Source organism: Cariama cristata, unplaced genomic scaffold (assembly GCF_000690535.1).
Source record: "Cariama cristata isolate BGI_N322 unplaced genomic scaffold, ASM69053v1 scaffold8080, whole genome shotgun sequence".
Classification (NCBI taxonomy): Eukaryota; Metazoa; Chordata; class Aves; order Cariamiformes; family Cariamidae; genus Cariama; species Cariama cristata.
The window spans coordinates 83,177-96,828 of NW_009595198.1; the positions used below are offsets into that span (position 1 = coordinate 83,177).

At 43.0% G+C, this 13,652-nt stretch overlaps 1 protein-coding gene across 1 annotated transcript; it reads right to left on the reverse strand.

The window, feature by feature from the left end:
- Window positions 1–6,358: 6,358 nt before the first annotated feature.
- Window positions 6,359–13,200, reverse strand: FAM131B (family with sequence similarity 131, member B). Its single transcript, XM_009701114.1, has 7 exons — window positions 13,096–13,200; window positions 11,574–11,609; window positions 8,911–9,004; window positions 8,116–8,313; window positions 7,648–7,791; window positions 7,038–7,214; window positions 6,359–6,944 (listed from the first exon to the last, which is right to left on the reverse strand). The coding sequence occupies exons 1-7, from the start codon at window positions 13,147–13,149 to the stop codon at window positions 6,670–6,672; spliced, it is 978 nt and encodes a 325-aa protein (XP_009699416.1). The 5' UTR covers window positions 13,150–13,200; the 3' UTR covers window positions 6,359–6,669.
- Between the last annotated feature and the right edge of the window lie 452 nt (window positions 13,201–13,652).

Here is a 13,652-nt window from a genome sequence, read left to right on the forward strand (position 1 = left end):
ATTTTTCCTCTTCCAACATGTATCTGCACTGGAAAAATATATCACATACTTATTCTCTTCTGCGCAAACCAACATTGACAATCATAGAACTTCTCTTGCTTTCCAAGCAAAGGATAACACTTTATTCTGCCTATGCTGGGGAAAAATGTCAGTGTAAGGATTTAAATAGACCCTAATGTTCTAAGTGCAGGTCTTCCATGTCCATTTGTTAAAATAATAACCACTTGTCTTCATCTCTACCCCAGTCAAATCATGAAGCTGGTTGTGCTGTGGAGAGAACGTAGTGCCCCCAGCAGTCTTGCTCAGGCTCCACAAAATGTTCTGAAACAGAGAGACACTGATCTGGCACAGGTGTCCAGCTGTTCTCCTCTGCTCCTGTGCAGGTTCACTACCCTGGGAAAAGCCTGTGATACAAAAGAGGCACCTGACATTGACTTCACAGCTTGCATTCGCATTTGAGACTGTGCTTTAATGACTGTAGGTTGTCCTACACATACATTTAGTTCTAATAGGCACTACTTTACTCACATTTTCCCTGTTTATTTTTCCTTTCCCTGAGCCACAGCATAGAAATCTTTCCCTGTCAGATTGTTACAGGGGAGGAGAATCAAAGATGAAACTGCTATGTATTTATATTTTTCTACATGTAAGGGCACCAGCTGCTGATAATCTCTGCATTGGAATGGATTTTTTTTTTTCCTTTCTTTTCCTTTTTCTTTTGGAAAAAAGTCACAGTTAAAGGGAAATGCCAGATTGTTTAGAGTTGTCTGAACAAGGAACATGAGAAATTCCTCCTGGGAGAAATTAGAAGGAAGAGCTTAGACTACGTCAACGTTGCTCTGCTCTCTACAACAATCAGAAGTGGATTTATTTTAGTTTATTTCTCCTGCTAGGCAATTACTAATACAACAGCTAAGGCAAACTGAGCTAAATTTAGATATTTTGGGTTTCCAGTGAGAACAGAACTCACATTAACTTCATTTGGACAATGACTAAGTTCTTATATGATTCCCCTGGAGAATTAAGCATATTGTGAACTGTTTTTCAAAGATAATGAAAAAGAAGCCGGTAGGTACCCAAATTCAGGGAGGTCTCTTTCCTATCACTCTGTCTTACAGAAACAAGTGTGGCTTGGACTAAGGAGTACCATAAGCTGCAACAATCCTGGAGCTACAGCTTCTCTAGCAATTCTATACCTGAGGCCATTCTGCCTGGAGTCTGCCATGAAGCTTCCTACCTGTGTTGTGTAGACTTAAGACATCAAGCTTTTCTTGATCTTTTTCCCAAGCCTTTCTCTCAACGTCTTTCCCTCTCTGGCTAGACTTCTTCTTGCTATTGCACAGAGCACACATAGCTGTCCACAAGCCTGTACTGTTGCACACTACCTTGCCTCACCACCATACCTCATACCTCTGTCAAATGAAGAAAACAGTTTTCTTCTCTCCAGTTCTCTTCTCTGGGCCTACAACTGTCATGTACAGACTCTGCCTAGGTGTGAAGTGCCATTCTGCATCTCACACTAGATTGGAGTTGGCTTAAAGGCAGGGATAAACCTCACCTCCAACAGCTGTGCTTCACTCCTGCACAAGGATCTGCCTCTTGCAATTACAGGAGAAGACTTCTCAGTATCTTTAGCTGCCATGGAGTGTAATCACTAAGTTCATACAAGATTTGTGCATGTTAATTTTATTATTTGCATGCATATACCAAGTTACTTATCTCCTCCTGCCTGATTGCAAGGGTTTATCTCAAAGGAGCCTGTGGAAGGGGAGGGAATAGTAAGGGAAATAACAGGGCATTAAATAACAACAAAGACCAAATCAGATAAGAGCATACTAGAAATTCTAAGGAAAACACTAGGGAAGGAAGGGCAGGAATATGGCCTACCTGGTACCTGAGCTGGGTTTATTCTTCTCGGATATTTCACAATCAGCTTAAGCCAATTTAAGTCGCATTTGCAACCAAAGAAATATTCTTCAACATGACAATCTGCACATTTCACCAGCCCTTGGCAGTGCTTGCCTCACCAAGTGAAACAATACAAGGAGCTGATCCCACTGAAACCCTTATTTTGATATGGGCCTGGGTTAGTTTTCAATGGTGCCAGTTCCTGAGCAGCCAAATGAGCGTTAGCACTGGTGCTTCTTAAGCAGTAGAAGTTCACAGCTGGTGGTGATGGAAGGAAGGAGTCATGACAGCTCCTTCTAGCAGCTTAGCCTCATCATGAAGATGCCACTTCAATGTGTGCTTTCCCAGTTTCCCTAACCTGATATAAAGGCAGGCCAGCTGCTGAGAATAGTGCTCTCTTGCCCTCTGCTCACGGCTGTTCCCTCTTCACTTTTATGGCAGAGTAAAAGTGCACTGGCTTGCTGTGGGCTCAGCTGTGTGTCAGCATCTGCACAAGGATTGTGGGAGGTGAGCAGAGCCAGGGCAGAGGGCTGCCTCCTTCAAAGCAGTTTGCTGTTTGATCAGCTTAGATGTATGGTTAAACTCTGTTTTCTGCTGCAAGCCTATCATGAAAGGTGATGTTAATGTTTTTAAGGGGGAAAAGCAAGTGGGTGACTTGTCAGCAGCTTCCCAGAAGAAGATGATGATTTAGAGGGACAGAAAGTGAAAGCAGCAAATTGACTTCTCCATCCCAGAGCCTGAGGTAATGGAGTTGAAAAGAACTCACAGGACTTGTAAAGTAAGCCTAAGATTTACATAAATGAGACACTTATGAAATAGTGTAACTGATCAGATATGAGCAATCATGGGAAAAGGAACAAGAGAGAATTTTCTTGCAGTGGAATCTGAGATCTTTTTTCATTTAGGGTCACTTGTGTTTAAGCCTTCCTTCATGTTCAGCATAATAATTTCAACAAGTTCTTGCTGAAGATAAAGGCTTGGGAGGAAAGATGGGAATTTTCTGCCTCTGCTGCTTCAAGAAAATCCAAAATTTTTATGTAATGCAGCTCTGCTTTACAAAGGGTTTGTGTAAGTGAACAGCAGGGCTCAGTTTCTCAGTAACTGTAAGTTGAGGATGCTGAGCTTACCTTTCCTTCTCATTTTCAGCCTCACAAATTCAATTTGAGCTCTGAGTATTTGGCTGGACTCTCTCCAATTCATCCCTCCTCACCAGGATAAAGGAACTGCAGGCCAAACTTTGCTCACAGAGCACCTGTGCCTTCCATATGCTTGAATAGGTGTAGCTATATAATAATGGCTTTTCTGGGAAATGTACAGTAGGTTCCAGGTCCCTCTCTCTGATATTGGATACACACAAGCAGCAGGCCTGTTACATAAGAAAAGGCCAGGTTATACAAACCATTTTCAAAGAGATTCAAACTGCCTTTTCTGTTCAGCTCAGGATGCTCACTCAGGTAGCAAGTGTGGATGGGCAGACCTGCCCTCTCCAGTCAAGCTCCTGGCAAATGTAGATACATTTCTCTTTTGGATTGTGGAGAGGTCATGGAAAATGGCCTTTTTCTTTTTTTCAGAAAAGGGCTGAAATTTTATTATACACAGAAAGTCAATACCTTTATGAAAAATTTTATGGAATTTAGTAAGCTTGAAAGTTTTTATAGAAAGTAGTGTTCAAACCACTCTGAATTCACAGAGAATGCGAGTCTATCTACAGGTTTCTAAAGATCAGGTTATGGAATTATACAGCAGGATATAATTTTCTATCCCACTCCACAGAAGTTGAAAACTCTACAGATAGGTTTTCTCTTCCTATTGAACTCCACAGAATTTTCTGTAAGGTAAATTTTTTTCACACTTTTCCCCATGTGGATAATTCCCAGTCACTGCCTTGCATGGAGATAATGTACATCTTTCAGACATCAATCAGACATCTTAGTAAATGTACCACATGTCCACATTAGAAGAAAAAGAAGCCTTGGGCAAGTTGAGCCACTTGTCCCAGTACTGTAAACAACACAGAAGGATCATTAGAAGCTACTCTGAAAGTTACCATAAACATCCGGATTGGTCCTGGAGAGGCACATGGGAACAAAATGGTTTGGAGAAAAAAAAGCAACAAGCCACCCAAATCTTCTTCCACAAAGGAACATACACAACCATTTTGGTTTCCCTGAAGGCTTTTAAAAAAAAGAAGTAAGAAAAGGTTCACACTTACTCATTTGTTGTCTGCTGAGGTGCTCTTGGCACTTGCCCTTTCTCCCTGTTCTGGCTAGTGTGATTTCCTAGGCCCTGCTCTATGGCTACACCCAAACTAGTTCAGGACAATGAGCTAGTACTGGCCCTGCAAGAACTGTAGGAGATCATCTTTATCAAGCCCTCCTGCCCAGGGAGGTCAGCACCTGAATGTGTAAACAAACATCTTTAAAGAGATATTGAAAAGTCGTCATTCAGGAGAAAAGCTACCTCCTTAGAAAGGTGTGAGCAAGCCCAAGCAAATGGGTAAAAAAAGGTGGTCACAAAAACTTTTATCTCTTACCTACAACAAATTATCAGTTTGTTTAAATATCCCAAAGGTCTTTCCTTCAGAGGTGCAATGGAGAGGGAAGACAGATCCACTTGAAGTGGACTTGGCTGGAAAGACTTGGGCGTTCATAGAGGAGACCCTCTTCATGCAGCTGCCTGTGTAAGTGGGAGAATGCTGAGTGGAGTAAAGTTCTACCTGAGAGTCCCATTCGTACTTTTAATAAGTCCTGGACATCATCTGCTTTGCTTGCCAGGAGCTGTCTGAACTCTGACACTTGGTGATATTACTTCAGTCACCTTTTATTCTCCTCAGACGTTCTTCCCTGAAAATATGCTGGGACTACACCCGAATCAGGAAAGGAGCATGTATCACTCTCCTGTCATCCAAAAAATACACCAAGCCTGAAGAGGAGGCAAAGAAGAGACAAATGTATCGTGAACAGACTAGACATGGGTCAGAGTAAGTGAGAAAGAGTTGCCCCTGGGACAGTATGGCAGTGTCCATGCAAACTCCTTTCTCTAGCTCATCAGATCTAGCATCTGATCTAAACCCATGCTTTGCTGATGCTTCCTTGCAAGAGGTCTTGCAATTAAAACTCAGCACTTGGGTAATCTCTGCTGGTTCTGTTCAGTCCTCCTGCAAAATGGATAGCCTTGTACAATTTTTTCTTTTGTTTTTGCTCGTTTATTTTCCAGTGAGAGCTCAAAAGGAGACAGTTTGTTCAATTTTCTTTCAAAACCCCTCTCCCTGAAAAGGAGGTCTGTAGAAACATGGCAAGGAATTGCAAGAGACTGAATTCCCCCTAGTCAATGAACCATATTTTTTAAACAAAAAAATATAGAACCTGTACAAATAGGGAAAACTCCTGAAATCGGCTTTCTGCACCCCTAAAAAAGAGATGGGAGGGAAAAACAGACCACTTACTGAGCATTATTTACATTGCTTGGGGGTAGGAAAACAAAAGAAGAAAATATAGGCAGGAAGAAGAAATAAATAAGAGGAGACAAACGTCCTCTCACCTCTTTTCCTTCAGCTATATTTGGCACTGCAGAAGGAGTGGCAGAAATGGGAAAGGTGCAGTATTTCTGTTAAGTGATGACTGGAGTACAGGCCTTTCCCACTATTAACTGCTTTCTTAGGAACACTTAGCCAGCAATATAAAAAGGTTAAAAAAAGCAAAAACTGAAAACTCCAATGTAAACTGGGTATCTGTGATCTCATAGCTGTACACACTGTTCCTGGATCTGCTGCCTGCTCTCGGGGTCTCCCCATACTGCTGGCAAGGGAAAAGACAGAGGGGTACAGCAGCAGCACCAAGATGGACATGCTCTCAAGCCCCCTGCAAGAGTCAGCTTTTTACAATTGTCTCCATAGCTGAAAATGTCCTTTCTACTGGCATCCAGTGCCCAATGCCAAAAGGACACACCACTCTTGCCAGCTCCTGGGAAGGCAGAAATGTCAAAGAGTGAAACAAATAAATGAAAGAGACCAAAGCATGAATATCTGAGAGCAGGGTTAGATTCGTGTCTGCATCCATTCTTCCATGCCACAGCAGAGCCATGCCCACAGAGCCACACCATCTCTATGGCAGCACAGCCTGTGCCCACGGACTGCACTTTGTATCCATCAAACCTACAATTTCATATCAAGGTGCTATTGAGGATCTGGTTACACAGCAAATCTTTCATCTCAGTACAGTCTGTATCGAATACAGCCTTATCCTCTGTATCAGCCACAATCACAATACTAGTGCAATCTATATTTTTAAAGCCATATCTTCATTTTAACCCAGTTTATATTCATATATTCTGTCAAAGGGGATCATGTCCACAGAGCAACATCCATTCTGCCAAGATGGATTCTAGCCACATAGCCACTCCCTACACCAAGCCTGTCTCATCAGCCACATCCCCAGTACCAGAAGAGTTTGTATCCACAGCCAAGACTTTGTATTAAAAAGATTTAGAAACGATTTACCAATCCAGATCTCTCCAAGCACCTCACATGTGTTGCCCAAAGCAATGAAAATCAAAAATATGTGTCCATAGTGGAGGGGAAGAAAAGGTCTTCATGTGTCAATCACTCTGAGATTTTCCTCTTGTTTAAAAAAATAATTAAATGTCAGGAATAGAAGGTGTGTCTGCTCGGAAGTATGAGGAGCTGGAGAGAAGAATCCCTGTAATTTCATTCCTTGACACCCCTCTCTTTGTTCAGCAGTGATGAGAACTTCACAGAAAGCATCAGTTGTTTGTTTCTCCCTCTTCCTCATCAAAGGACTGGACCCCAGAGGAGGTGACATCTGAGACTTTGCGGCTCAGTGCAGCATGTTCCATCTCCTCTCTAGGAGACAGTGATTCCAGGTCCCGGCACACTGCATCATCCTCCTCTGGAGAGGGCTTCTTGTTTAGAAGAGGAGCCTTCTCCAGCCGTGGGTTCCCTTCGTCCTCAATGTGGTCCTCCATGTATGTGCTGGACTCAGCCCCACCCCCACCCTGAGCAGTCTGCAGGGGCCACACGTGGACCAGCCCCGTGCTCTGGATGAAGTTCTGCTCCTGCCGCTGTTGCTGCAGCTGTTGCTGCTGGAGAAGGCTGCTCTGAATCAAAATGCTTTCCTGAAGGTTTGTCTGGGACTCATCAAAATTCTGGCCTAAGTAGGAGCCAGTTGCTGGGGAAGCGATGAGGGACTGGTCACTGGTCTCCCAGGCATCGGATGAACCTAAGCAATACATGCCCTGCGAGACGTAGGAATGAGGCCAGCTATCATACTGCGTCTGGGCCATATGCTCTGCAAGTAAAGGAGGGAAAACAACACGCGGTTAGACACTGTCTTTAGGATAAGGTGGCTCATCCAGATAGCTTGTGTGCCTGTGCATGGCACTGTACTGTACAGGGCAGAAAAATCCTTTAGAGGGGAGCAGGGTGAAGGGAAAAGGCAGTTCTAGGCAGTAGGTAGATGAACTTGATTATACCCATAACTGACCGCAAGAGCTGGTAGCTTTCCACAGTTGTGCCCAAAAAAGGCAAAGGAACTGGGCTTTGGAGCCACCCCGTTAGGATTAGATTCCTTGGACAGCTCGACACCTAGGTGATGCCTCTGCTAGATCCCAATCCCCAAAATTGAGGCTACAGAACAAAACAGCGTAGAGGGGAAGAGAGCAACATGACAACAAGAGCAGGAAAGGGTTGTTTCAAGATTAGCAAGAGGTACTAGAGCTCACCTTGGCTCTCCATTAGCTCCTGATAGTTCTCAGAGTAGTTGCCTGCTGGGTTCTCCTGATTGGAGTTTACACTCACATCCTCACCATCCATGGAGGACCAGGCCATGAGAGTTGCCTCAGAAATAGCAAATTGCTCCATCACTCCTGTGCCAAAGGAGACAGGGAGGGGAAGCAGGGATGTGTGAAAGTCTCCACTTCTCACCACCCTCTTTAACCTCATCTCTTGGTCACACTGTCCCACTCTTGTCCTACCTCAGCAACACCCGTCACCCACAATTGGCCCTCACCCTCTCCACTTTGCATTCCATTGGCAATACTCCAACCACAGTCTCCCTCTCCTTCAGCCATCTGAACCACCCACAAGCTCTCCTGAGTGTATTTTTCAGGTTCCTGCACTTTGGTCTCTCAGGGATTCTCCTCTGGGACATCCCAACCAATCCAATCCACATGCCAAAAAGTTAGCGCTACCTGCAAGGAACCGTGCCTCCTTTTCACCGTCACTCAGGTCTGAGTAGGCGTCAGCGTCTTTGCGTGCTGTCTCATGCGTGTGCTGCTGCTGCTGGCTGTTACCTTTGCCCCAGCCTTGCCATTCAATCATGTGAGCCACACGGCCTTGGCCCATAGCCGTTGGCTTTGTGACATGGTCCTTCATGCTGCGAGATATCCCTAAGGGGCCAGACATTAGAAAACAAGGAGGGGCTATTACACAGCTCCAGGGTTGTCTGCCACGCTGTTTACCTCTCTTGGAAATGGAGCTTCTCCCCTCCTTTCCTAACAGGGCTCAGGACCAGGGTTGGGCATCTCCCAGCTTTCACTGTATCACTCTCCAGGAGAGTTTCTCCATCTTTCCTTGGCCTGGCTCTCAGAAGGGGCAAAAAGGGAAATCTCAAATATGAAAGACCATTTCCTGCCTTGCCTAGAATCCACTTAGGACAGAGTTGGGCATGAAGGATGAAGCCTGGAAATGAACAAACTAAGAAACAGAAAATGGGGGTAAACCCAAGACTGTTTGAGGGGAAGCAATTGAAGATGTCTGAGCTGGGGTGCATGGTGAGAAGCTAACAGGAGTAAGCCTGTTCTTTGAAAGGGCAACTACTAAGAGATTTCTGTATCTAGAACCATGGTGGTAGAGACTCCTCTAAGCCCCCAAAAAGGCAAGAGTCAGAAAGGAGCAGCTGGGACAGCAACAGAAAGATACGGGAAGAGGCACAAAGGCCTCTGGAGAGAAGTTGCCAAGGATAACCCAAATTTTGAGGACCTCACCAGAGAAAGATGATTTAGCCAAAGCCCCAATCCCATAAGCATTGGAGTTGCGTTTCAGCTTGGGGAGGATGGAGGTCGTATCTTCCATGGAGAGCTGAAAAGAGAGAGAATATGAAGAAATGATATACAGGAAGGAGAAAAGGAAGTGAATTGAAATGAGAAATCAGTATAAGGATTCCAGAAGGTAGGGGGAAGATGAGGAGCAGAAGCAAGCAACAAGAAAAAGAACAAAAGAAGGGAAGGAAAAATTAGAGGCTATTTAACCAGGACTGGATATTGCATAGCGTTGGGACTGAGTGAGGCAAAGTCAGTGGGAGAGGCAGAAGCAGGCTGTGAGAAGCCTCCCTTTGGCTGCTGCCAGTCCTCCATAGACATGCTGCACTGTTCCCAACTCTTTGTTAGAGATGCAAGACATGGCTGATGGACGATTCAGGGAGCTTACAATGGGGAGCTGACAATGTGATAGGCAAGACACAGTAATGCATCATATATGCATCATACTACAGATATTAATTTTTATATGTTACTTTTGGTTTTCATTTCTTCTCATACGGTCTTAATAAAATGAATGTGGCTGTATCAGTGATGTATCCTGTTTCAAGCACTTACAACTACCTGTAAAGAAACGAGGTCTATAGTTCTGCTTAATTCCCTGTACCCTCTTCTCTATGTTAATTCTCATTCCCTGAAGAACAAGGACTGGAAACTATTGAGACAGGTAGCAGTCACAAACATCATCATAAAACACAGTCCCTCAAGATGAATTCATCAGGCTTCTTCAGAGATGCCAGGCATTGCATATGAGGCTTAATTTTCACAAGGGTTAAACAAGCATTGCTTCTGCTCTTCATTTCAACCTCTCTGAAAATCAAGTCCAGTTGTTTCAAACATAAAGATACTCAAAAGTAGTGACCATGACACTGGAAATTTTAAATCCTGACATGAGGCAAGCATCTCATCATAGGAACAAACCTCATGAAAGGTGAGTGGAGTAATAACCGTGCAGTCAAATAGTTGGAGGTAAAGGAAGGCATTGTAAAGATGTTGAACTGCATATAATCCATCAATTGCCAAAATATGAGAGGTGACTTTCTCTGGAAACTGAGTGTAAATGTAGCAGCTAAGGCACCCTGTAACTTTGGAGCCAGGAATGTCTGTATGTAACATGTGAGCTGAAGAAATCATTAAGTAGGGGAAGAACAGTAAAAAGTGAGAACACAGCCCTTGTTCCATGATGCATTTCCTTTGGTGATGAAGCTGGTTGAAGAATGTCCGTCTCTGCCCTCACTGGTCATTCCTGCGTGGGCACTGCTGTTCTGTATCCACCCATTTGCTCCAAGACAGCCTGGGGGGTGTGCTGTGAGTCAACTCATGGAAATGGTCCAGAAAACAAAGTAAACTGCAAAAGGTCTCTACCACTATGAGTCTGGAGAGCTATGACATGACGGCAGGAACAAATGGGAAGGGACGGAAATTCATGAGCTGGCTTTGATACCAAAGAAGATCTATGGAATTACACCGAGAAAGAGAAAAAGCTGCATTATGAAAGAGCTCCATGGATTCAGAATGGGTTGGAAAATGAGAAACTGCAAGTAAGGAAACTGTCTTCTACTGTCTTTAAGGAAACATGACTTTGTGTACCTTGCTTTCAGCTAGACAGAGGTGCACTGAGGAAAAAAACTGACACATTTCTTCTAGACAGTTGCTGCATGCACCATTATTTCCCTGCACAATTTGTTTCTCTAACTGAGCCTACGCAAAAGATCCCAAGCCATAAGTGCCACAATGAAAAAGATGTCAATAGAGTGAGGGTTAGTTAAAAATGTGTGTCCCCTTAATATTCAGTGTCCCAAGTGCTTTCAAACCACAGAGAAACAGAAAATGACAGCCATTTAAAAGTTTTGAAAGTATCTGGAACTTGAAAATGCTTATACTACCAAAAATGGAGCTTCTAATCCTGCCTTTCCAAGTGTAAAAAACTATCAAGCTAATTTATGTGAACACATTTTTTAAGCCTCCCAAGCAGAAAAAAGAGCTTGGTGGCACTAAAATGTATTATTACCTTTCCAGGATGCTGCTTTTGCATTCGTGAAAAAGAAAAATAAAACCATATTTTTTTCATGGCATACATATTAAGAGCAAAAGGAACATGTGTTTTTAAAATGTTTGCTTGTTTCTTCTTCCAGTTGTTAACTGAAGTTGACTGCTACTGACCATCTCCCCCAGGGGACATTAAGAATTCTTTTACTTCTGTATGCAACTGAAAATGGGGGACACATTTCTCCCAAAGTCCTGGAGAGGATCAAACAATGCTCTAATCAAAGACTATTGGTTTTTTAAACCCGCCAGATAGACACCTTTTTTATCCAGCAGTGCCCAAAAATCTCAAAAATAGAACATACGAAATGACACGCATTTGTCCCAAAGAAGACAAAGGCAATTTAATAGCCACCTGCAGATCTGAATATCTGCCAGACAGCAAAAGACCCAGAGGCAAACAAAAATTCATCACCATCCTCTGAATTGTAGACAATTCCCAGAATTTTAGTGGCACTAAAGACTTTCATTCATGTTTCCATTCTGTTCTCTGCTGTATCCAATGGTAGACAAATCCTGGTCTTCCTATGACTACAAATTTCAACAGTGGTGTGGCACATACTCACATTGATACCATCCCAGGAGAAATCTGTCCGTGTTTGCTACAGAAAGCAAAGAATGACATCAGGTTAGTGTAACAAACAAGTTGCAAACAGCCATGCATCTCTCTAGTAGTTTGCCATAATCAACAGCCACTACTTTATCTGATATAGTAAAAAAACTTGTATCTTTCAAGCTGGTTTCATTGCCTGCTGTTGATTACGGTGTCTGTAGGTATCACAGTGTTTGAAGGTACAATAGTGAATAAGATGATACAGAGAGTAAGACAGAGAAAAACGAACACCTTTTGCTAAGGCTCCCCTTCTAACAGCTCTTTGCTCAACGTTGCAAAGCCGGCTGGCATCCCTGCGTGGGAGCTGCATCGCTTTGAGGCTAACACAAGGAGGAGCTACACTACCTATGTATTTTGAGTACAAAACAGCAAGTTACAGAATTATTTTCTGCTGAAATTAGTTACTCTTGTAGTCTTTCAGTTTGTCCATTCTGACCCACTTTCCCCTTGCAAACTAGATCCATTTCCCATACTAGCCATTACAGCACCAGTTCACAGTGCATTTCCTTCAGCTGGGAGGACTCACATCTCAACATCTTGGGTTTGGGGATGTGTACACTCAGGAAAATTTAGATGAATCAGTTACAACTATGGTATCCATTCACATAAATCAAAATGTTCTCTGAGATATAGTTTGTGCGTATTGACTTTTAGATCTGCATTTGATTTAACTCAATTTTCTACACAAGGTTGGGCCCCACAATTTCTGCCAGGATTCCATGAAACCCCAAGTTTCTTGAAGTTACATTCCAAGCCAGCAAGGTATAATAAGGAAATAAAAATACCTATACACTAGCATTTTATAAGGTTTTGCAAATTTTATGCTATTTGTTAATGTTACTTGTGAACATTATTTGTGATTCCCCAAATATTATGTGTTTAAAATAGCTTTGATCTTTTTATTAATCATGACTGCATATCCTGAACCTTACAGAGCTGAAAATTCAGGTGTCTAAGGTTGCAGAAGCTGCAATAATTCAGAACAGCAAATGAAACAGCCCTTAGGATACTGCATGGTAAATCAACTGGCAGAGAGTTACTAGTGAATGCATCCCTAAAAAACAAAATGGAGACAAATGTGTTTCTTCAAAAGATTTTATGGCTGTGCTGCAGAAACTGGGACAGACGTAGTGCTGGACATTTCAATGAATCCATTATTCAAGGAATGCAGACCTACAGGCTTGTCAGAACTGCCACAGTTTTTTCCATGTTCTTTTCCACTCCAGTCATGAGTGGTTAAAAGTATTTTCACTTGCAAATCCTTACTCACTATGGATATTGTGAAGGGAGTGACTTAACTCTGTTCAATGCAAGCCAAACTGCACAGATAGGAAAGTCTGATCCTCAGGTGCACACCGGCATTCTGGTCCTCTCCCAGATGATGCCTCAGTGATGCACAACACCTGTTTCTGAACTCAGAAAGAACTGAAACTTTCTGATTCCCTTGGGTAACTGGGTCTGGGAGAGGCACTCACCTCAGTGGAAGGTCGATGGAAGCTGCTGCCATGCAGTGAACTGGTGCTGTCCATATTGATTTGGTCCACATCTTTCAGTCCCTTCCAGTCTACTGCAATCACCTCGTTTCCTGTGGGAACACATCTAGTCAGGCTTCTGAATGCCACTTCAATTTGTTCTAGCAGTCCAAAGCCAACACAACTCAGCATACAGGAGAATCACTGAGTTTAAGGCCACAATAGCCTTAAATGAGACCTTCCGACTTTAATCAGAGCACCTGTACATCAACCGTTATATTTCACACAGTTATCTCCATATGAAGACCAGTCACTTGTTTTTTTTTTCAAGCATAATGTATGCTTGGCTAAAGCACTGCTCCCCAGAAAAAAAGCATCTAGTCATGATGTATGACTGAGAAAGAACCAATTCATTTGATACCCTGTTCCAATATTAAACCATCATCACTTAAAAAGGCATTTCTCGTTTATAATTTGAATTGGTCTGACATCAAATTAGAGCTGCTGGTGCCCTTACTTTGCCATTCTCAGCAAGATTAAAGACCTTTTTAATACCTGCC

Coding starts and splice junctions, on each gene's coding strand:
- FAM131B (XM_009701114.1), bottom strand. CDS start 13,149: ATGGACAGCACCAGTTCACTGCATGGCAGCAGCTTCCATCGACCTTCC. Junction 9,005..11,573: donor TCTCCTGGGATGGTATCAAT/GTGAGTATGTGC, acceptor CTCTCTTTTCAG/CTCTCCATGGAAGATACGAC. Junction 6,945..7,037: donor CCAGACAAACCTTCAGGAAA/GCATTTTGATTC, acceptor GGCTGGTCCACG/TGTGGCCCCTGCAGACTGCT.